General features: G+C 37.8%; 1 protein-coding gene across 1 annotated transcript in view; it reads left to right on the plus strand.

Moving 5' to 3' along the window:
- Positions 1-25,616, plus strand: part of tyk2 (tyrosine kinase 2) — a 37,512-nt gene extending 11,896 nt beyond the window's left edge. The window contains exons 4-24 of the mRNA XM_079840518.1: positions 1,554-1,692; positions 1,983-2,146; positions 3,358-3,736; positions 3,809-3,964; positions 4,050-4,207; positions 4,296-4,410; positions 6,319-6,502; positions 6,666-6,784; positions 8,591-8,758; positions 8,845-8,932; positions 9,080-9,207; positions 11,212-11,347; positions 11,771-11,922; positions 11,998-12,148; positions 14,039-14,133; positions 14,220-14,412; positions 17,062-17,180; positions 17,282-17,454; positions 17,780-17,897; positions 21,863-21,973; positions 22,052-25,616. Of these exons, the coding sequence (XP_079696644.1) occupies positions 1,554-1,692; positions 1,983-2,146; positions 3,358-3,736; positions 3,809-3,964; positions 4,050-4,207; positions 4,296-4,410; positions 6,319-6,502; positions 6,666-6,784; positions 8,591-8,758; positions 8,845-8,932; positions 9,080-9,207; positions 11,212-11,347; positions 11,771-11,922; positions 11,998-12,148; positions 14,039-14,133; positions 14,220-14,412; positions 17,062-17,180; positions 17,282-17,454; positions 17,780-17,897; positions 21,863-21,973; positions 22,052-22,195 (3,190 nt within the window). The 3' untranslated portion in view covers positions 22,196-25,616. The remainder of the gene's footprint in view (positions 1-1,553; positions 1,693-1,982; positions 2,147-3,357; positions 3,737-3,808; positions 3,965-4,049; positions 4,208-4,295; positions 4,411-6,318; positions 6,503-6,665; positions 6,785-8,590; positions 8,759-8,844; positions 8,933-9,079; positions 9,208-11,211; positions 11,348-11,770; positions 11,923-11,997; positions 12,149-14,038; positions 14,134-14,219; positions 14,413-17,061; positions 17,181-17,281; positions 17,455-17,779; positions 17,898-21,862; positions 21,974-22,051) is intronic.

A 25,616-nucleotide genomic window follows, 5' to 3' on the forward strand; every position in this document is an offset into this window, starting at 1 on the left:
TCATTTGCGCTGAGGAGCCGTGCCGATGCACAACCCATGTAAAGATGATAATTCAGAAAATAACTGCAACTTCTAGTTTCAAACAGAGATGGCGACAAAGAGTTAAAACTTATGAACTGCCGCTTTAAAATTCAATTAATATAATTATTAATATAATAAATAAAGCAATACATTCAACTAAATCAATAATTTCATTCAAATGAAACATCAAAAAAAGCCATCTTTGCACTGCAGTGGCACAAGCTGCATCTAGATTTACACAGATTAAAAATCGTATACTTTATACTTGATTGTAATTTGCCCATGTCGATTAACCGGCAAAATACCGGATGTGGCACATTCCACGGACGAGAATCAATGAACCACATTATTAGACTGTTTTCAAAGACTGCATGATATAGTAAAACCATTTAAAAATCATAATACAAAGGCTGCGATTCAATTAAATAAATACAGAATATGCTCTGCTGATTTAATATATATATGCACTTTATTTATTTGCATGCGTGTAGGTTATGTGCGTCTCACAGTTCACAGCATATGTACGTAATGTACGCAAGTTGATTGTTTATAATATGTATATTACATTATGCATTTAACAGTGTTCAATAAAACCATATGATTACTTGCTTTCGATACTTTATTTGAACCAATTATTATTGCCTCATTGTTATTAAATATATATTTTATAAGCTATTGTTTGCTTAGATCTATTTTATTAGCACAAAAAAAATTACAGATTACTTAATTAATCGTCAAAATAATCGACGTGATGAACTGGTACGAGCTCCGCAGGAGACTTCTTCCTGTCAGACAAAGCGCAGTTACGTCACGAAAGTGTGGACTCGTAGGAAGACAGCAAGAGCTTAGTGTGCCACATGAGAGACACTTATAGCTGTATTCATGAGTGAGTCATTGAATCATTGACGAAACACCGCTGTGGCTTTTCTTTGGAACTATTATTTCATTGCAAAACAGAGCCAACAAATCTGAAAATACTGTGTTAAAAATGTACTTAAATTACCTTTTTTGTTTGTTTGGCTTGTTTAAAATCAATATCACATTTGCAATTATGTGGACATTGGAATAAATTGCATTATATAAAATATTATCAGCATTAAAAACAAGACCTCACACAGGGTATGTTTTTGTATTGAAGAGATCTCTATGCATAGTCTGTGCCTATATTTGTTTTTCTTGAGAGTAAGTGCTAAAACCCCACTTTTACAAAGGTACGTTGCTGAGAATGGCAATAATGTAGCGCGATTGGCTAAGGCAGCAGACTCTGCTTGTGTGGATGCAGTCAGTGTTGACCGTAAAAGATGAGGTCATTTAATTAGATACGGCATTACCATTCTCCTGTTTAGCTATACTCTGTTAGAAATACATGCTCTATTTTAATTATATTTTATAGTGGGCTGGAATTAAATGAACTGCAAAACTCAGCATTTCGTTCGCATACCCCCATGTCACTTCGCGTACCCCCAGGTGTACGCGTTCCCAAGTTTAAGAACCACTGGTGTAAATCATTAATTAATGTTGTTGCTTTGTAGATTTTACTTCCGTAACTGGCATGGATTAGGGGAAAAGGAACCGGTAGTGACTCGTTATGCATTACGGACTGGATCTGGAGCAGAGCAGGCGGCGTCTCCTTTGCTGGAGATGAGCTCTTTGGAATACCTCTTTGCTCAGGTGATTTTTTTACAGTCACTCAATATAATTGGAAGAAACGCTATAACTTCACTGCCTTTGAGATAGTTCTTTTTAGTTTGAACAGAAGAGATAAAAAAAAAAAAAACATTTCAACATGTAATAAATATGTAATTTCCCATATAAATTGTATTTAGCTTTTTTTAAAGTCTAACCAATGTCCTAAAATTTTTCAAATTGTCCAGATTAAAAAAAAAAAAAAAGAAAAAAAAGAAGCAGGATGCTATTCTCTCAAAGTCTTTTAAGATTTAATGTCTTGATTTTCTTACCAGGCGAAATATGATTTTGTGAATGACTTGACATGTTTGGATACATTGAGAGGAGAGGAAGAGATCGGTCGCTTTAAGAATGAGTGTCTGGGCATGGCTGTGCTTCACCTCTCTTACACGGCCCTGCAGACTGGCTCTTCTCTACAGGATGTGGCCAAGCAGACCAGGTGTGAGCTTCAGCTTTCTTTACTGTTCAAAGGAAGATCTGAAAGTTATTTTAAAGAGGAAGTTGAATAAAAGATATGGCATTGAAGAATGTTACAATATATCAAACAGCAGGAAGTCTTTAAAGGGGTCCTATCATTCATAATTCTGTTTTTTTTTTTCACTTTGCCCACACAATCTTAGTAAAGGTTTTTTTTTTTTTCCCATCCTCTCATTTTTGCAACTGTGCTTTGTGGACTTGTAAGTGAATGCCCTCATAGCATATGCATTCCTGCAGTCACTCACAAGCTATGTATCAAATTATTTTTTTAACTGTTTATTTTTAAATGAAGTGCAGAGCGTAGGTGTTACACACATCGATTGTCTAAATGTCTTCATCTGATGTCGGACATTTGCAGAAGTACAGAACGAGTCATTTTTACAGCATAGTTTCCATAAGAAGTATTTTATTTGCTGGGGAGGAAAATATAAAGTTTTTGTACATTTGGGGAAAACTCTTATCTTAAAATATCAAGGAAAATGTCCTTGATTCCTCATGATATGAATCACTTTAAATGTGTTGTCCAGGTAATGCAAATTTACAGAATTCAGTTAAATACAACTCCCCAATATACAGTCAAACCAAAATGTATTCAACATTTCTCACATCAAAGTTTATTGGCTATAGTTTAGAAAATGCTAATAAAATATGACGAACTCAAGAGTTAAACTGTCAGAACAAATTTGTCTTGATAATGTCAGATATCTTTGATAGAAAGGTATGTAATGGATTACAATGAACCAATCAGCTGTTAAATTTAAGTACACAATTAGATATTACCAATTTAGGTCAACCAATCACCGAGCAATGCTTAGTTTTGTTCAGTCTGTGGTGTAAGGGTCGCATTAGCAATTCAAGAAAAAACACTTAAGGAAAACATGGTCAGGTCAAAGTGTCTGAATAATTTTGGTCCCACATTTTTATCGCTTTTACTGGTATGAAGAATATTTGGGTATAATATGTCACAGTTTACTTTATTTTGCTATCCTCACTTACATAAATGAACTATAGTGTCCTGCACCCACTAGTAAAACATGATATCTGATGTCTGAATAATGTTTGGTTTGACTGATAAGTGAATGACATTTAATTATTTAATAATAATGCCAATAGCCATTACAACATATAGAAAATGATTCAAGCATGTTGACATGTTTATGCTCCATCCTTCAGCTTTCTCCGATGCATCCCTCTATCTTTTTCCCGACACATCGCCCGGAACAACATCCTGACAAGGTTCCGTATTCACCGTGTGTTTGCGAACTTTGTGAGCAGTTTTCAGCAGCACACAGTGGGCATGGGGAAGCTTGGATCGCAAGAGGTCATGTACAAGTATCTGTCTACGCTGGAGCGACTGGCTCCTCATTTTGGCGTCGAGACCTTCCCTGTGTTTCATCTTCACCTGAGACCGGATGGAGATGGCAGTGGGTCGTACCTCATTGCCTCCCGAACACAAACACCCACCGTCGAAACCGTAAACAGTGAACCTGCTTATGAGATCAGGGTGTCTGGATCAACTGGCATATGGTGGAGGAAGTTATCAGCACCAAGGGTAAGCTGACGCAGTTGATATTTGACCTTCTTCTCTAATACAGCTGTACTTTTAAAATGCATCACTTTCCAGGCGAATGACTACATTCATAATCAGAGCGGAGAGACACAGTCATGTGATGAACAGGAAATGGACACCTGGACCACCTTCTGCGACTTCCCTGAGATTTCTCTGATTTCCATTCAGGGCGTAAATGTTTCCATCAGTCGCCAAGACAACATGTCAATGGTAAACAGTCTGGTAAAGCTGTATTTGGTTTCCATCTTTTGTGTTTGTATGATATGTGTCCCACCTACATATATTTGTGTTCCAGGACATGCATTTAGGCTCCAGTCTTCAGGCTCGCTCCCTGGTTTCACTTCTTGATGGGTATTTCCGTCTTACAACAGATGCACATCATTATCTTTGTCACGAAGTGGCTCCCCCCAGAGTGGTTCTCAGTGAGACCAATGACCTGCACGGTCCCATACTGTACGTCACTCGCATTTTCACATGCAGTCAGTACGGCCATGTCTTCATACATTTTTATTGACTTGTTCACTCTTTTCCCTACTGCTAGGGATGAGTTTGTGTTCCAAAAACTAAAGAAAGAACCAGAGGAGGGAGCGTTTATCGTGCGCTGGAGTGTTTTGGATTACCATCGAATAATCCTGGCTTCTCTGAGTCGGACAAAGGTAATTCTCTAGATAGGTGGTTCAATGTTAACTCAACAATAGTTTGATCGGAGGAGTTGAAGAATTGTGAAATTTGTGGTGTATAATTAGTGGTGATTAATAAGGCAAGAATTACGTTTTTGGCATGTAAAAGGCGTTTACATGGTAGACTTGCAAACTTACATTGTCTTGACTTGAGTAGGTGGCAACTGTGAGTTTCATATTGATTTTAAATGGGAGGGACACAGGGTTGCTTGTCAAGCTTGTTCTCGAGAATTCTGACACTTTGGTTGTGTACAATTGCTAATGTTGCACACTACTAAGTATAGAAAGATGTTTTATTGGCTGCAGCAAACATTTTATGTGATCAAAGTACAATGTAGTACTAGCTGTTTTATACCACTTCTTGTGCGTATGGAAAAGTGCATATAAAAACAAGTTAAATGGTTGCCGCCTATTGCGCAAAGTGCCCTTAACTCATCCCATTGTGTGGCATGTTGAGGAGAGTGTATTGTTACTTTTGAAGCCTCCAATTTTTGATAAAACGGGTAAAAAAAACACAATGCCATAATAAGCCCCACACAGCGCGTTGATCCCAGAAATGGCCTTAAAATTACTAGAGTGCCTTCTGTGTGAAAGCAAACCCATCCCGGGATGGAGACGTACTGTAGTAACATTGCTGGGATCAGTCCTGAAATGCGCCCTGTGTGAACAAAAGGCAGGACCAATGCCGTAAGGTGTGTGTCGTAGTCAGGGCCGTTTCTAGCCATTCTGACGCCCTAGGCGAAATCCTTATTGGTGCCCCCAGTCAAATTTTAAAGAGCAACATTGGTATTACTGGTATTAATTAACAAATACATACATACCAAATTATATTTCTATATATTTGTTAATAAGGATTCAAATTAATACCAGAAACATTGTGTAGCCAGATGCCTGTATAGCCCTAGGCCTATAATATATAGGCTAGCCTATATTTGTGCAGTCCCTAGTTGCTAAGAAATTGTTCTCAGACATAACTACATAATTATTATGTGTTATTATTACATTTCACATGAAAGTAATAAAAATAAAAACTGACTCAGTGTGTTTTTTGTTACTCATTGATGGGTGAACTTCCCCTTTAAATAACGCAACACTTTGCCCTCTGTGTGTACGACGCTGCTTGCATTAAGCACTATTAGAACTGAATGAATCGATTGAGCATTCAACACCATCCGTAAAGATACATTAAATTTGTCAACGTGATTTAATAAAGGATGTATTCATGTTGTGAATTTGCACAATTTATTATACCATTTTTAAATTGGCCTTTAAGGTTTTATATTGGACAATTACAAAGCACACTGATTCTTTTAACAATGCATTGCCGCAAAAACCTTTTGGAGGTGCAAGTTAGAGAAGAAAGCTTTATAGAGTCAAAATATAACTGCACACTCACTTCATCATGATCAAATACAGATTTGTACCTGTTATTTTAATTGGCCTTTAGTTCGAATTTAGCTTTATTTTATGGTTAAAAAAAAGTGTTACCTTGCCAAAGCATTGACCGAGCTCTTTGATCGAATGGTGTTGTTGAGCGCTCCAAACGCAAACTTTTTTGACAGTACTCTGATCTGATGGCTTATAGGAATCGTCAGATTGACAGTTCTCTGATCCAACAGAGTTGGGGAACTAGTGGGGGCGACAATAACATTTTAGGGTGGCCGTGACACCCTTTACACACAAACATCTAGTGCCAGATATGCGCTTATTGCCTCCACTTTTGAGAGCAACGGCAACATCTCAAAATCCAATTCATAGGGCCAAGTCCCTGTCCCACTAAATAGTTTCACTCAGAATGATGTACGTCACAATACGGAAGAAAACATCATACTTCTGTTTCATCGACATTTTAAATTAATTTCTGATTTACTTTGATTCTGTCAGGAAGGGGAAAACCCAATATACAAACAGTTCCGAATTACACAGAAGGGCTCCATGTTCAAACTGGAGGGCTGGGATCAAGAGTTCTCCAGCATAAAGGAGCTCACCAATAGTTTAAAGACCTTCGTGCTGAAGTCTGGAGAAGACAGCTTCACTTTGAAGAAGTGCTGCTTGCCCAGACCAGGAGGTGAGTGTGTATGTTTGTGCATTTTCCGCATGGCAGACTTAACAGTGAAACCTCTGAGTCATCCTAGAGTTAATCTCTGATTGGGAAAAATTCCACAGAGGTGCATGATTCTTATCATCTGGTGAGTCATCCGGTTAACGTTTATTTTATGGTTCTATTGCAGAGTTATCAAACCTTCTCGTAATGAGAAAGGGTGCAAACAGTGGCATTAAAGCTGTCTCTGAAACCCTCCATCTGAGCCAACTGAGGTTCCATCAAATTAAGGACAAGGAGATTACAAAGGTATGTGTTTGTACACAATCAGTCGCCTAATTATCCTCTTGAGCTGAGCTCTACAACACCAAACCATTGATAAGGTTCCGTTTCAGAATTAGGTGTGGCAAAATGGCCCGAGAGCGCCACCTACAAAATTTCAATTAAGTGCCTGTTCGTGCTACGTTTCACATACAAGTATGAAATTCGGTAAACGCATGTAACAGCCCAATGCCGACGAAAAAGTCCCTGGGAGAACAATCTAAAAACCCAACAGGAAGGGAAATATTTTAAATATTTAACTCCTCATTGAGATTTGTCCAGAACAGCATCATATTTGGTCAGTCTAATCTTAAGGCCTTGGTGATGTTAAATTGCAAACATATTGAGTTCTCGTTGAACGGCGTGTCCATGGCGGCCTGACAAAGACTGATGTTTCGCCATGACACAGGAAGCTGTTGTAAGTCAGGCATACAATGTCCGACCTGTCCCAAACTTCACATGTTTTAATAGAGTCCTGGCCTGAAGACATCTACATGCCAAATATGAGTTAAAGTCATAGCGCTACCTGCGGGCAACAGGAAATGACTTGTTTTACATTGTGATTAACTCCACATTGAGATTTAACCAGAACAGCATCATATTTGGTCAGTCTAATCTTAAGGCCTTGGTGATGCTAAATTGCAAACACACTGAGTTTTCGTTGAACGGCGTGTCTGTGGCGGCCTGACAAAGTCTGATGTTTCGCCATGACACAGGAAGCTGTTGTAAGTCAGGCATACAATGTCCAAACTGCCCCGAACTTCACATGTTTTATTAGAGTCCTGGCCTGAAGACATCTACATGCCAATATTCAGTTAGTCATAGCGCCACCTGTTGGCAACAGGAAATGGCATGCTTTACACTAATTCACTCCCTGAAACACTTTTAAATATGCCATAGGCTAGAAACACATTAAATCATGCAACTTTTCCAATCTGCCTCAAACTTCACATGTTTGAGATGAGCCCTGCCCTGAACATGTCAACATGACAGTATTCAGTTATAGTAATATCACCACCCACTGGCAACAGGAAGTGACGTGTTTAACACTGTGATGCACTACTAGCGACATACTAAAATATGCAATTGTGATATGAAACGGGAAGTTGTTGTAACTCAAGCATTCAATGTCCAATCTGCCTCAAACTTCACATGTTTGATAAGTGCCCTGGTCTGAAGACATCTACATGCCAATTTAGTTAATAGTCATAGCGCCACCAGCTGGTAGCAGGAAGTGTGACAAATACAAATGACTATTTTTATATACTTAAATGCATATTGCCCACCGTGCTCTGTGCCGGGGGGCGGTGGCACGGGTGCGAGCGCCCTTTCATCGCTGCTTGCAGCTTTAATATTTTAAATGTGATTCTTCAACTATGTGGACTTTTAACCTGGAGGATCTTTACGATGTAAACCTTCAAACGGTGTATAAACATGCGTCACAGGAAAATTCTGTCTTTTTTATGAAACTTAATGAACGGCAGATATAAACATTGCATGTATACTAATTGTTTTGCATGCAGTAGTTAACAAAATGACAGTTTAATTGGAAATTATGCACAAAACATATATTGTATAATAAACAATAAAAAATGTAATAACTTAAAATTCAAGTTAAATAATAAGTTCAATCAATTACCTTTTTTTGTGTGCAATTTTGCAAATATTTTGTTGTGTTGGAAATGTCATGATTGAGGGATAGTCGTAATTTTTTCTATGAAGAATGTGAACTACATGTAACATAAAAAAAGTCAAGCCCTGTGTCATGAAATACCCTTTTTTTAATGGATACAGGAGCAGCATCTGGGACGCGGCACGAGGACTAACATTTACGGAGGCTGGCTGAAGATACACGGCTCACTAGAGGATGACGACAATGAATTCAATAACAATCACCGCAACATAAAAGGGATCCGGGTCGTCCTTAAATTTCTGGACCAGAGCCACAAGGACATAGCGCTAGTAAGAGTTGTCTGGTTAGGAATTGCACGATAAAAACAACGGCAAAAGCGCAGATGTTATCTCATTGCCTTTGTGTTTTTGTCCAGGCATTCTTTGAGACAGCTAGTCTCATGAGTCAGGTGTCACACTGTCATCTGGTCTTTGTGCATGGCGTTTCAGTCAAGGGATCCGAGAGTGAGTGTTGTGCCCTTTTTGACTTCCTCTTTAAAGGGCGCAAATGTCGTCATAGCTGTCTGTGGCTGTTTTTTTGTTGAGCTGTACTTTTAACCATCCGTCAGACACATTATGTATCTGTTGACTGTACTGTTTTTATTTGAACAGACATCATGGTGGAGGAGTTTGTGGAGTTTGGCCCATTAGATGTGTTCCTGCACAGAGAGAAGGGCCGTGTCACTCCCCAGTGGAAGTTTACCGTTGCTAAACAGCTTGCCAGCGCTCTTTGCTATCTTGTGAGTGATGAATTCAATATGGGACTATTAAAATAGAACAGCTTGCATTCATAATTGCCAGAAATCTCTCAGATTATTAGTCTTTGTTAGAATGAATAACATGAATACTATCGTATTTCACCCCAAAAGAGATAGGACTATTTGTAGTGGGGTTTTGTTTTGCATGGAAACATTATATAACATAAAATGAACATGTTAAAGCTTTCATGAAATATTGAATTAAAAAAGTCATATTACACCTCGAAAATAAGCCGCATAATGCATTTTACATGAACATGCTTTATATAAATATAAATATATATATATATATATATATATTTCTCATTAACCATTACATAAAAAATACTTTTCTTACTGCATTACAATAATGAGAATGAGATAATTAATGAAAACCGTTTAATGCACAGGTAGTTCCAAGTCAGTTTAATCACCGTTCTATACAGTATTAATGCACTTTTTTAAAGACACAGACAGAAACTTGTTATCAGCACTGCCCCATGACTTTTATGGTAACACTTTACAATAAGGTTGTATTAGTTAACATTAGTTAATGCATTAGTTAACATGAACTAACCATGAACAACACCTTTGTTCAGCATTAGTTAATCTTTGTTAACGTTAGTTAATAAAAATACAGTTGTTCATGGTTTGTTCATGTTAGTTCACAGTGCATTAACTAATGTTAACAAGATTTTAATAATGTATTAATAAATGTTGAAATTAACATTAACAAAGATAAATAAATGCTTTATTAATGCAATTCATTATTAGTTCATGTTAACTAATGTAGTTAACTAATGAACCTTATTGTAAAGTGTTACCACTTTTATTAATAAAATAGCTTTTATACTGAATCTCTACATTATATTTCCAAGCAATGAGGGGGTAACTGCGCTAGTTTTGAAGTAATTAAACTCACAGCTTCATTATTAGTAGAGAAATGCAGATGCATGTAATTCACACACTTATCTCACGGCTAGCTGTGCATTAAACTAAATACAGTTGCAAGAAAAAGTATGTGAACCGCTTGCAGAAGCTGTGAAAATGTGAATAATTTTAACTAATAAAAGAGATCATACAAAATGCAGGTTATTTTTTTATTTAGTGCTGTCCTGAATAACATAGTTTACATATAAAATGTTAACATGTAATCCACAAGACAAAAAAATGGCTGAATTTATTAAAATGACCCCTGTTCAAAAGTGTATGAACCCTTGATTCTTAATACTGTGTCGTTCCCTGGATGATCCACGGCTGTTTTTTGTTTTGTTTTGTGATGGTTGTTCATGAGTCCCTTGTTTGTCCTGAGCAGTTAAACTGACCAACGTTCTTCAGAAAAATCCTCCAGGTCCTGCACATTCTTCAGTTTTCCAGCATCTTTTTCATATTTGACCCCTCTCCAGCAATGACTGTATGATTTTGAGATCCATCTTTTCACACTGTGGACAATTGAGGGACTCAAACACAACTGCTAAAAAAGATTGAAACATTCACTGATGCTTCAGAAGGAAACACAAGATGCATTAAGAGTCCTGGAGGATTTTTCTGAAGAACATTGGGCAGTTTAACTGCTCAGGACAAACAAGGGACTCATGAACAACCAGCACAAAACAAAAAAAACAGCCGTGGATCATCCAGGGCACGACACAGTATTGAGAATTAATGGTTCATAAACTTTTGAACAGGGGTCATTTTAATAAATTCAGCAATTTTTTTTTCCAGCAAAATTTGTCTTGTGGACTATACATTTCTTATTTAAATTATCTTATTCAGGACAGTACTAAATAAAAAATAATGCATTTTGTATGATCGCTCTTATTTTGTTAAAATTATTCACATTTTCACAGATTCTGCAAGGGGTTCACATATTTTTTCTTGCAACTGTATATGCACTCCGCTTTGCGTCGGGCGGATTCTTTGCCTCCACTTTGTGCATTAAAATAGCTCATGATCCCTTCTATGTTTTTTGTGTGTGATATTGACCCATCACCTTGTTCTGCACAGGAGACAAAGCGCTTGGTCCATGGAAATGTCTGTGGCAAGAATATTCTCGTGGTCAGGAAGGGTTTGGAGGAAGGCTCATCCCCTTTTGTGAAGCTCAGTGACCCAGGCATTTCGCTCTCGGCTCTGTCTCGTGGAGGTAACCCGAGACCTGTGTTGTTATTCACATGTATTGTACATCGAGTTGAGTACATCCTGTCCCTCTCTATCTGTGTCATTTCTCTAGTTACTTCACTACTGTTTACTTCATCAGATTCTCTCATGGTTGATAGAACAGGAAGCTACAAACCAACCACTTCCTAATGGTGATGCTCACTTCGTTTAGTTTAGCACGTTTTTTAATGTCAGGATGATCACATTAACCTCTCTGAAGCAGCTGTCCAGATTGAACACTGACAGAAACCCTACGTATTAAACGGTGTAAACACAGCACCCTAGCAATGAATTAGTAACACACTAAGATCATAATGGCGGGGTTTGCAGCGGAAAGAGCCTCTGCAATTCTGGAATTTACTCCAGAAAATGTAAAAGTCTGTGTTTGATGTTTGTGTGTTATGTAAAGAGCGTGTGGAGAGAATCCCGTGGATCGCTCCGGAGTGTATCGCCGACGGGGCCCGTATAGGAAGCGCTGCCGACCAGTGGAGCTTTGGAGCAACTCTGCTGGAAATCTGCAACAACGGAGATCTTCCCATCAGTGGCAGCACACTGTCTGAGGTACGGCTTCCTCTATCTGTGTAGCGGACACCGCACACACTCGCTGCTTTCTTACGAGCTCTCCTCCGTCTACAGAAAGAGCGATTCTATGAGACGCAGAGTCGCCTGGCGGTGCCGTCGTCTCAAGAGCTGGCCAGCTTTATCAGCATGTGTCTGACCTATGACCCTGCCACGCGGCCTTCATTCCGGGCCATTCTGAGAGAGCTAACAGAGATTCAGATTAAAAGTGAGCCTTTTAACGCAGTCAAATCATGCATGTTGTGGGGTTTTTCTTTGTTTTGTTTTATTGTATTGTCAGTACCATGGTACTAAAGCCAGTTTTCCACGGTCGGGCCAAACCGTTCTCGTTGCTTAACCGTTCCAATCCGTGCCGATCCTGTATGGTTTAATTTTCCACTCTGGAGCTGATAAGAAAGCTGATAAAATGCGTGAGTCGTTGCCTTAGTAGTGCAAGAGTTTACAGATGGTATGAGATGTAAATAGTGAGCGTGTTATGGATGATGATCGGATATTTCTATTATTAACTTATGTGTTTACTTCGCTTAAATAGCACGCTTGGCCAGCTACAGAGAAACTGGTAGCCAGGCAACGGACAAGTCACCAATCATATGTGGCGACGTCACTACACAAACTCTACCAGCTAACCTGAGAAATACTAGCCAAGAAAGAAGCTCTAGTGGAAATATCATTGGAACCGTTTCTTACCGTTCTTAGAACCGTTCAGCCCAACGGTGGAAAAGCAGATAAAGACGGTGTTGGAGAGTTCACCCAAGAATATAAATTCTGTCATCATTTACTCATCCTCGTGTCATTCCAAAACACAAAAGAAGATATTTTGAAAAGTAGTTTGGTGGTGGTGTTTTTTTTTCTTTTGTTCATGCAATGAAATTCAATGGGGTCCAATGTTCTTCTGGTGTTCCACAGAAGAAAGTCATACAGGTTTGACATGAGGGTGAGCAAATGATGGCACATTTACATTTTGGGTAATACTAGGAATGCAAGATGAAAAGTAACTCGCCCAAGACTATGGAAGTCCAAATGGAAGACATGTGATTGCAAATTCAGTTAGCATTTATGTTTCCTAGTAGTTCAAAAGATGTACCCAGAAGCATTCACTCTCTTATTAGTGCCTCAATAAGCAATTTCAAGCATTTTCCTGTGTTTGCACAGAAGCTGCGAGGCTATTTAATGCAACATCTCATCAAATAAATGAAAAACCCTTTTTCATTTGAGTACATAGAGAAGCTAAGAACCTGTCGCCAGTCCTTCGGAAATGCAAAACTTCCCTGTTTTGGTGTTGAAATGTGCTTCTATTAGGGAAAAGAAATTGGGATATATTTTAAAGTCACTGCTAGACATTTTTTCTCAGTTAATCAAAGTAGTGTTTATAAAAAAAAAATCAATATCTTTGTTTATTTTTTTGTTTAATTTAAGTCAGCATTGTACTGAGCAACACCGGTTATCCATACAATTGTATAATATGTATATAAAATTAGATCTATGCACAGTTTAGAGCCTAGATTTTATTATAGTAATGTTAATTAAAAGAGGAATAAGTCTAAAGTTTAATCTGTAAGAAATATATTAAAATACTAATAGAATTTGTGTAGTTATTCCTAACAAAAGAGCATTTCTGGTTTTCGACCAAGTGTTTACAACATTTTTGGTTTAAGCCAAGAATTTTCATTTTGGCGAATCGGACTGTTACCGGACATTATTAGTATTTTTCAAATGATCTATATTAGTATCAGGTGATATTGGAGAAGAAGGTAATATCTTCTTTTTTATATAATTGTAACTTTTTTCTATCCCATGTTACAAAAGTACTAAAGAGATCTATCATAAAAGCATGTCTTGAAGCGTGAAAAAATTTATTCTAGTTTTTAAAAAATGATATTGATTTATATTTATATTGTCGACCATCATATTGGTTATCCACCATAACAAATATCTTTATTGGTATCGACTAAAATTTAGATGTTGATGCATCCCTAGGTAATACCATGGTACTGAAAGATTACTATATGCATGTTTCATAGTATTTGCATAGTATAATACCATGTTACATTTTCAAAAAAACCTTCTAAAATTGTTATGTTATTGTCGTCTTCAAAAGATCCAGACATTTCATCCGAATGCGAGTCACTTCCGGACAGAGACCCCAGCATCTTTTACAAACGTTACCTAAAGAGGATCAGGGATCTGGGAGAGGTCAGTTTACGGTTTCTGCTCAAGACTGTGTTCAGGTCTTACCATCATATGTCATTTTCATATGTTACTGTGTGACCTGCTTACAGGGACATTTTGGAAAGGTGATGCTGTACGTCTATGACCCTAGCAATGATGGAACGGGAGAATATGTGGCAGTGAAGGCCTTGAAACAAGAGAGTGGAAGTAACCTTCACGAATCCTGGATGAAAGAGATCGGAATACTCAAATCACTTTACCACAACAATATCGTCAAATACAAGGGGTGCTGTACTGAAATGGGTGAGCAAAACTGCTATTGTTCCCATTAAGTTATTAAAATGTTATTTCTGAATGTTCTCTCAACGTTCAAAACACCCAGTTTTTAATTTTAAAATGTCCAGTAAAACCCTTTTTTTTTCTTGGTTATGCGAACATTACAAAAAACATTAAAAGTACACTATGTAACTTTTGGCCCTCTACTGCATGCATTTTGCAGAAAAACATTGTTTTGGTTGTGCTTTGGCTCTGTGTGACTGTGCGGATTGACATGGTTGGCTATACTACTGATCATAAAACATTCACTACTAGGCTTAAAGGGTTAGTTCACCCAAAAATGAAAATTCTGTCATTAATTACTTACCCTCATGTTGTTCGACACCCGTAAGACCTCCGTTCATCTTCGGAACAGAAATGAAGATATTTTAGTTGAAATCTGATGGCTCTGAAAGGCCTCCATTGGCACAATGGCACGTTACACTCTCAAGACCCAAACCTCTTAACTGTCACCCCCCTTTTTGAGAATACACATGAAAATGTACTATCCAAACTTAAAGGGCTGTAATTCAAGAATGCTTTGGAATATAGACCAAAGTTTGGTCTCGTTTTAAAGACGACGTTCTGCAGATTATTGCTGAAGTGAAAGCAATTCAAAATATGAAAGTATGAAATAGTTATGGAAGTTTAAATTTACTGTAAATGAAAAATACTGTACTAAATATTTTTTATTTCATATAAAATATATATTTTACAAAAAAGCATTTACTCTAAAATTACTATAAAATCAAAGCCATATGTCTAACCAATTTGTGTTCCAAATTTGAAGTTGATATCACAAAAATTGAAGTCCCCATGAGATTTTGTTTAGGGTGCTGTACCAAAAATAGCCACCGGGTGTCATTCAAATTCCATTTATTGTTGTTTTGATGCATTTTCCTGTAAATTTCTGTCCAAATATTACTTCCATCACAAAACAGTCACCAAATATGGACCCTTGAGACTCAGACCTTTCCGACAATATGCGTTTTGTCAAGATTGGAAAAGATTTTGAATATAAAGTAGTTAAAATAATTGTTGTAATATGAAACATGACAGCGCCCACTAGGGGAGGAGCCCACTAGAATAATTTAGAGTAACGTTTCCATGGCAACACAATGTCCGATTTCAAAACGGTTTTCACAGGATGAATTTTGAGTTTGTAAGCTTTCAAATGATACCTAATTTGTGATAATTACTTAAATATATGATATGAAAAAAAGGCGATCAAAAAAAGAGCACCAGGCGTCCCACCTGTGGGACGGTGACAGTTAAAGGGTTAAAAGGTACTAAAGACGTCGTTACAAAGTCCATCTCACTACAGTGGTTCTACAATAACTTTATGAATCGGCGAAAATAGTTTTTGTGCGCAAAAAACCCCTAAATAACGACTTATATAGTGATGACGATTTCAAAACAAGGCATCATGAAGCTTCGAAGCGTTATGAATCAGTGAGTCGATCATAATTCATAATTTATATAATGTAACTAATCATAATTACACAGTTGACACTACCCTTACACCTAACCCTACCCTTAAACTTACCCACACCACCACATCTGTCCCTAACCCTACCCTTAAACTTACCCACACCACCACATCTGTCCCTAACCCTACCCTTATCCCACCTCAATATCAGCAAAAGTGTTTTGCAATACAATTTGAACACAGTAAGTACATTGTACTTATTTTTTGATGTAAGTACATAGTACTTAAAGGGTTAGGTCACACAAAAATGAAAATTCTGTCATTAATTACTTACCCTCATGTCGTTCGACACCCGTAAGACCTCCGTTACGGATGTCGAACGACATGAGGGTAAGTAATTAATGACAGAATTTTCATTTTTGGGTGAACTAACCCTTTAAGGCCACCTAATATAAAGTGGGGCCAAAAAAAACGTTTTAACCTAAATTGCTCATCTTGCGCTGCGACGTGCTAGTGATTGCGCAATCACGTCGAAAACGTCACACTAGCCGTAGACAGAAGTACCGCCCCAAGCGACCGTGCGAGGACTAATACAAACTCCCTTTACCAAAACACACTTCATCTTCAACTTCAAAATCGTCCGACATCGTTATGTTACCTTTTTTTTTTCTCTATAGGCCGTTTGTATTAGTCTTCGCATGTGCGCTTTGTAAACACGGGGCGGTACTTCTGCCTACATCTAGTGTGATGTTTTCGACATGATTGCGCACGTTGCAGAGCAGGGCAAGAGGAGCAATTTAGGTTAAAAAGTAAAATTTTTTTTTTTTTTTTTATTGAATGACCGATCGTTTCGCTAGATAAGACCCTATTCCTCAGCTGGGATCGCGCAGAGCTTCTGAAGCCCTTCGAAGCGCTTCGAAACTGCATTGATTTGGACCTTCAACATTTTGGTTGCAATTGAAAACCATTATGTGAAGAAAAATCCTGGAATGTTTTCCTCAAAAATGTTTTTATTTATTTTCGACTGAAAAAAGAATGACATGAACATCTTGGATGAGATGGGGGTGAGTAAAATATCAGGGAATTTTCATTTTGAAGTAAACAAATCCTTTAGGGAACGTTCGATTTAATCATTTTGGAAGCATTATCTGAACGTAACTTTTGTATGTTCTCACTCGTAGTGTACTATATGTGGTATTGTGTTTTAGGTGGACAGGTGGTTCAATTAATCATGGAGTATCTTCCACTGGGAAGCCTCAGAGAGTACCTGCCTAAACATCGGTTTGGAATCGCTCAAAATCTCCTGTTTGCACAGCAGATCTGTATGGTGAGGAATTCGGATCCATTAAAGCCACACTCAGGCTAACTAATAGTCCTTACTCTTCTAATTTGTCCCATGTTTTCCAATCTGTACTGCTGCACCTGTAGGGGATGGAGTATCTGCACTCCAAGCGGTACGTTCACCGGGATTTGGCTGCACGGAATGTTTTGGTGGAGAATGAAGGTGTGGTTAAGATTGGTGACTTTGGCTTGACAAAGTACATTCCCGAAGGGGAGATCTACTATCGTGTTCGTGAGGATGGAGACAGTCCTGTGTTCTGGTAAGCTGTAATAGCTGGAGGCTTCAGGGGATGGATAATGTTCTCTAATGGTGATAACATCCTGGAGAATCCTTTTAACAATAAAACATGGTCTGTTAATGGTTTTATGGACATCATTAGATATAATGTGTTGTTACACAGTGAAACCATAAGTATTTTTGATATCGATCGACACAATAATCGAATGATTCCACAGAAAATAAAGTAATTGAATAAGAAAAAAAGATGTTTATCTCTGGACTTGTTTATCTTTGCAATATTAAATGACTCTCTGAGCGTAAAACAAACCGAGCAGAGCAAAACATTTTATTTCTTGGCTTTTTAGGTATGCCATAGAGTGCCTGAAGGAGAGCAAGTTTTCCTTTGCCTCTGATGTTTGGTCTTTTGCTGTGACCCTCTATGAGATTTTGACCCACTGCAACCATCGCCAAAGCCCCCCTTCGGTATGTCTTGGTTTTATGACATTTGTTGCATTTTTACGTTTTTGCATAAAGCCTCTTCTGCTCACCAAGGCTGCATATATCTGATCAAAAATAGTAAAAAAATATATATATTACATTTTAAAATAACTTTTTTCTATTTTAATATATTTTCAAATGTAAATTAGTCCTGTCCATCAATTTTTAGCATCATTACTTACAGTTTTAAGGATCAAATGATCCTTCAGAAATCAATGTTGATTTGATGCTTAAGAAACATTTCTTATTATCATTATCATGCTACTTAATATCTTTGTGGAAACCATGATACATGATTTCAGGATTATTTGATAAATAGAAAGAAAAAAACTGCATTTTTTAAAAATATACAATATATTTATTTTGTTATAAAAAGGGATGCACCGTATGTCGGCCCCCATATCGGCTGATATATATAATTTTTTTTATGTTGTTGTTAACAGCCTGATTTGGCCGATATATTAAAGCCAATAAATAATGGATTTCCTCCAGCTGAGACACTTCAGATGTGCACTGTTCACCATGATGGTTTTGAATAGCTTGAAATATGATTAAAATGACTTTAAAAAGGAAAATATGGTGCAATAAGTGCAACGTGCAGCGCAAGTCTGTCATATAATACGGTGGCTGAGAAGTGCAAAACAAAATCACAATTCTGAAAACAAAATAACAAATTCAAAAACAAAACAACAAATTATATACGCAATGGAAAGTCTAAAAGCAAATTAACAAGTTAGAAAACACAATGACAGTTCCGGAAACAAAATAACAAATCAGAAAACACAATGACAAGTCGGACAAAACGGAAAAGATAGGTATATGTGGCGAATGGAATACTGACTGCTGATTGGACGAGACATCTGTCAATCAAGACATGCAGAACGTAGGCTACAGCAGGCTGCGGCAGGAGAAGTTGATTCGCGTGTGCATGTGTAAATATTAGAGATATATAGTCTATGATAATAATTGTTTTTTTATGATCTGCAAAGCTGCAAGCTTAAATTATTATGTCACTCACTTTGCAAAAAACAAACAAAAACACTATTAGAAAGCAGTTATAATGCCCCAACATTCCAGGGGTCTCATTTATAAAATGTCACGTAGAAACTGTCCTACGTTTGATCTAAGATCGTTTCGTCTCGTCTTTTTTCGTCAACGATATTGCATGTTGATATAGTCACAGTATCAATTATGGACGTTTTTGTAATTTCGTCTTTATAATTTCACATATCAATTCTCAATAAAACAAAACAAAACATTACTCTTATAGCATGCAGTGTAAATGCATCGTGTAAATTCCATTTCCTTGCCAATGGAAACTTTTCTTGATTTAAAGTTGGCAGAGGCAGAGGCTATTCTATGTCATTCTAGATTCTAGATGCCGGAGTCATTCTAGAGTCATCACGCCGGAGACGGGTTTATTGAGGATGACATATTGATTAAACAATTATTAAATAGGAATATTCAAACGATCGGAGTCATCACGCCGGAGACGGGTTTATTGAGGATGCCGTGTCGATGAGGCAATTCCAGGGGGCGTCTAATTGACACGGTCTCTGCAGACACTACAGGGTCATGCGTTGGTCATGTCTGGGCGCAGGTCCACCATCTGATCTGGATACGGCCCGGATCCGGCTGACTGCAGTAAACCTCGGGATAAAACAGAGAGACTAACATTAGCGTAGATGCCATTCTTCTGATGATGTAAGGAGTACATCAGGTGTTATGGGAAGTGTTCCCGGTTCCGGCTGACCTAGTTAATGCAGCCTAAAAATCATTTAATTGAAAAAGTTTTTTATGTGATTGCCATAGTAAAGAGATGTGTTTTTAGTGTAGATTTATTCCAGAGTTTAGGTGCTAAATAGGAAAAGGATCGACCGCCTGCCGTTGATTTCGATATTCTAGGTATTATTAACTGGCCAAATTTTGAGAGCGCAGTAGATGTGATGGAGTATAATGTATTAGGAGCTCGCTCAAGTACTGGGGAGCTAAACCATTTAGTGCTTTGTAAGTAATTAGCAAGATTTTAAAATGTATGCGATGTTTAATAGGAAGCCAGGTCTATTATATTGTAGGTCTATTAAGTAGGCTATATGTTAGACACTTTATTTTTATTTAAAATTAAATGCCTCTCCAAGCTGATAAGCGATGAGTTTATGAAAAAGAAAGGGATCGGGAAAAGAGAGACTCGAACTCAGGTTGCTCTCTCACTTATCAGATCGGGTTCAACCAGACAGTGGTAGGCATATTTAATTTGAAAGTTTTTTTCCCCATAATTAATCACACTAAATTAGCCTTTAAAAAAAGAGACTAATATTTACACATGCACACGCGAATCAACTCCTGCCGCAGCCTGCTGTAGCCTATGTTCTGCTTGTCTTGATTGACAGAGGTCTCGTCCAATCAGCGGTCAGTATTCCATTCGCCACATATACCTACCTTTTCCGTTTTGTCCGACTTGTCGCTGTGTTTTCTGACTTGCTGTTTTGTTTTCAGATTTGTCATTGTGTTTTCTGATTTGTTATTTTGTTTTCGGAATTGTGATTTGTTTTGCACTTCTCGGCCACCATAATATAAGCTACATACAATTATAATGAGAACATTATAATTGTGAGCATGGGACACGGTTTTTAATGGTGAGACTTTTTGTAATCAGGCTCTCAAAAATTATATAAAAATTTAGATTTAGATTTATCTGCCAATATAACGGTTATTGGCTTTCAAATATAAAGAATTATCTTATCAGCCAAAATGTTCATACCGGTGCATCCCTAGTGATGTTTTAACTGTCACATTTGATCAATTTAATGCATCCTTGCTGAATAAAAGTTTTTTCCTTTGGAAAAAAAAATCTCCCCTGACTTATGAATGGTCCATGTGTGAATTCTTGTACCGCTCACAGCAGACAGGTGTAATGCTGTCTCTGTAAACCCATAGTAATTTTAGTATGAGACAGGAAAAAAAAAGCCAAAATGGAATAAAACCTAACCAATGATAAACAAACAGATCTGGTGTGAGGCAGTGGCAGGCATAGATATACATAATAAAGGCTAGATGTCTTACGGCGGAGTCTCTAACGTCATCACCGGCGGCCATCTTGTCACAGGCAAGCTTTCTGGCAGGGCTCTGTGGCACCTGATGTAAGGCGAGTGATCTGCACGAACACAAATAATCTTTTCTCGCTGAAATCTTGACGGATTTACAAATGGTTTGGTTTCTTACAAACGTTATTAACGAGGCTATAATTCTGGATGCTTGAACAAATTACGAATAATTCTTCATAGTTATGCAGTGTCATAACTACATCTCTGACGTTTATAATAAACCAAACAGTTTGAAAATCGGTAGAAAATTGAGCAAGTTATGGTTATTTAAAAAGTACAGGCACCGTTACAACACAATGTTACGAGTGAGCGGGCTGCCTGTGACAAGATGGCTGCCAGGTGTGGACGCCGACCTCCATTGGCCAGCAGCGCGGACGAGACATCTAGCCTTTATTATGGATATCTATGGTGGCAGGTACTAAACAAGCCTCATGCATCCAGGCCAATAGAGGTCAGTATAGAGAACAATACATTTGGAACAAACAGCCAGCAAAACAATGCACCTTTTAGGAACCAGCTTCCTTTATTTCATTAAACATCCAGAAACATTTATTCACTCTTATTGTCATAACAAACATTTCCTTCTAAAGCCATATGATAGCTTTCCATAAAGAACAGACCAAAATTTAAGTCATTATTCACTGAAAATCTTGCCCTCAGCCATAACGCTCAAATCTCATTCTGTGAACATGACCACAAATTGGACTTGCAACATATGCTTTCATCAGATGGAAAGAAAACCGTGTAAACATTCATCGTAACTTCTCATTTTGTGTTTCACAGAAGAAGAACTATCTCTTTAAGTTTGCTCTTAAGCTGATATATATATGACTTTGTTTTCCTTAGAAATTCTTTGATATGATGGGATTGGTCCATGGGCAAATGACTGTGGTTAAACTTATTAGCCTCCTGGAGAAAAACGAGAGATTGCCGTGCCCTAAAGACTGTCCTCATGAGGTAGTGTGAAACCAAGCACGAATATTCTTACAAGTATATTTGGACAGCCTGTGGCTCACAGCTTCATCCTTATCGCAGGTTTACTTACTGATGGAGAAATGCTGGGACTTCAACCCTGGGCAGCGTCCATCATTCAAATCCCTGGTTGAGTCTCTCGAGGACATCCGGGGAACATACAGACAGCAACCGTCTGTGCAGCTCGCTCAGCTCAACCATCGCTGACCTGACCTACTCTTTCTCTCGATGTGCTGTTCTCACAGCCTGTAAACCACATCACTTCACTATGAGCCTGACCACACTTGGCTGTTCATGTCATTGGGCCGTATTTTTAGATTTTTTTTTTTAATAGTTCTGTTTTAGGAAACCGACATACTATACCTCTATTTCCTCAGAAAATGTTTGTGCTGGAGTCAGCGCTCAAATTTGCAAACCTCCCATAAAACTGCTCGTCATTAGAGAGGAGAACAGTGATGTAAAACTGTTACTCTATAGCAGTATACCGCCATTTATTACAGATGGATAGGGAAAATTAAGTGCTTTGCATAAATGCGAGAGAAAAAATACCACCACCACCACCACCCCCGTCACACTCACAATTTCCACCCGATAAAATATTTGACAACTTGTCATAACTAAAAAGAGTTATATCCTGTTTTGTCTCGTTTTACTTCATTTTAAGTCATCTTGTTTGTTGAGGCCCCCTGGTTCAGAACCACTGTCCTAAAGTGCTCTTTAAAGTTGCAGTAAGCGATTTCTGAGAGAAATAGAAATCAACACCCAAACAAACAATTTTGTGAATATTTGATTGTTCTGTTGTGTACATTAGTCCCGGCTGTGTAAATAGGAGAAAAAAACGAAGCGGATCGAACCAATCACCACAACACTCTTGTAACCAATCAACAATAGAGGGCGTAGACGCTCATGACATGGCTGAGATCTAACCAAAAGAGGAAAAGGTCAGATATAATATAATTGGGAAAAGAAGGGTTACGATTAGGCAAGAGCTTTAGGACCCGCGTTAATATTGGAGAAGCTTTCCAGTGCTGGAGAGACGTTAGAGAGCGGCAAGGCCTGGAAACGGATGCAGAAGTTGCTTTGTTTCTGCTCCATACCTAAAGTAACATTGGTTTTGCTGTTTCACAGAACCAGGATATGCTGTTGTTGTGAGGTCAAGTCGCCTTTATTTATATAGCACTTTATACAATACAGATAAACTGGAAAATATTAGCATGGATGCCAGCCGAACTTAGCCCCGCTCACAACATTTGAGGTCGGGAAGTTCGGTCTGGACTTGATGCGTTGTGGACAGTGTTGGGGGTAACGCATTACAAGTAACTTGAGTTACGTAATAGTAGTACTTTTTCCAAGTAACTAGCAAAGCGCATTACTTTTCAAATTTACAACAAAATATCTGAGTTACTTTTTCACATTAATTTGACTGACAGCTCTCCTGTCCCCATGTTGAGAAAAATAAGTGCAGAGGCGTTGTGTGTAAACATGACGGTTATTGTAGTTCTAGAATAAATGTGAGCATTTATTTATCTCATTTGCACAATAAAGATTCTGTACTCCTCAAAATGAATAAAATCAGTCAAATGCAAAATCAGAGCACTATGCAAACCTCCAATAATTAAATGTTAAATAAAAGAACTATTTTTAAGCATAATCTACCTTTATATTTAATTTACCAATGTCTTGCTGCTGACCTTTGATGATGAAAATTACTAGATTTTTTTGTTTTTATTGGTAAAACTTTTTTCTCCTGCATCCTATTCTACCGTTATCCAGGATGGCAGCACAGCAGAGCTGCGCCCTCGACTGTTCATGCGTCAATTTGTATTTTTACCTCAGCCTGGGGTTTATTATTTAAATTTTGGTATGAAGAGGTCTTTACAAAAATATAACTTTTTTTGTTATAAAAACAAAACAAAAACAAGCCCAGCCCAGGTGAGAAAAAGAAACGTAACACATTACTTTTCTTAAAAAGTAACTAACTCAATTAGTTACTTTTTAAGGGAGTAACGCAATATTGTAATGCATTACTTTTCTAAGTAACTTTCCCCAACACTGGTTGTGGAGGAACTATGCTCGAACCAGAGCTGTTCGGACCAATCAAATTGGGTTTTATACGATGCTCAACAGTAACGTAATCATGCACGTCACCAAAGAGCGCTTGGGTTGAATTCGTTCTCATCCTAAACGGAGAACTTGTTCGTATATGCATTCACTTTTACTATTTCTCTCAGAAATGATGATCGTGTTGGTAAGTATCTCCGTGTATCCTTAAACAATTTTTACAACACCGGCAAAGATCGTTTACACTCATCTTCTCCTTCTACTTCTTCCAGCGCGCGTGCAGTTGAGTTCTGTTGACAACTATGCGTCGCTCCGTTGCTCTGATTGGTTGTAGGTCTATCCAACTGAGTGCAGAGTTATTTTCTTTCCTGTTTCGGTTGAAACACGCCCCCATAATCCACAGCCCAATGGAGCAGTATCAGACTCATATTCTGACTAGAATCTGAGTATGACGACGTCCGGTTAGGAAAATATGATCTAAAAGACAATAGCGAACAGTCATTATTCAGTTGAAATCAGTTTGAATCAAAATGATGCGAGTTTTTGCTTAAAACTAGCTAAATTATCTGCCAATGGGGTAAGAAAAATAATCTTATTTCTGTTTGGGACCGAAACAAGATTTCATTCAGAAACAAGATTATTTTTCTTACCACTTTGGCAGATAAAACTTCATTTTGATTTAAGATTTTTTAGATATTTAGACTAGAAACAAGACAAAAATACGAAGTAAGAAGAGCATTTTTTGCAGTGTAGTGTCAAGTCAAAAATATTACCGAATCTTAAGTGTCCCCAACTAGGCGAGCCAAAAAGTGACAGTGGCAAGGAACCCAAACTCCATTGTTGACTGAAATGGAGGAATAAATCCTTGGGAGAAACCCGGCTCAGCCGGGGGGCCAGATGAACAACATGTTGTGGTTTAATTCCAGGCTGCATCACAAGTTGTTGAGGTTATTGAATCACAGCTGGTCCATACATATTTGCGCAAGCCGTCTGATGCGCCAGCTGTTGGTGTTTTCCTGTGTTGCATAGTGTTCCCATTATTTTGGGGCGGAGCAATGGGAGGGGCATGTTTCTTTTGGGTAGGGATGTGCTTGTTTGGGTGTCAATTACAAAGAGCAACAGTGTCTCAGAAACCGCTTACTACAACTTTAAGTCATGTGTCTTACTGTTAAACCATAATAACCAAAGAATGCATGATTGTGGACATTATTCATTCCTTAATCGATGTAACATTATTGTGTAAATACTCTGAGGTATGTTTGGTTGCTTTCAAATGTAATTCCTCTCTTCCCTGTCCTGCTGTTATTGGGAGAAAGCAAAGACTGTGACGGGCTGTTATTTGGAAGGCCTTAAGAATATAAATTTAGATGTTTACAGTATGATATAAATGCCGCTTTGAATGTTTTTCTTTATTTATATTTTTTCGTTTTTTTTTTTAAAAAAAAGTGCAATTCTACTCGTTTTATGGCCTTTTGTTACACATATTCTTGTGTGAAATGATATAGTCTTATCGTCCCACTGAATGTATCTATAAAAACTCTTTTAATAAATGTTATTATTGAAAGTG

Source organism: Gobio gobio, assembly GCF_949357685.1.
Source record: "Gobio gobio genome assembly, chromosome: 1".
Lineage (NCBI taxonomy): Eukaryota > Metazoa > Chordata > Actinopteri > Cypriniformes > Gobionidae > Gobio > Gobio gobio.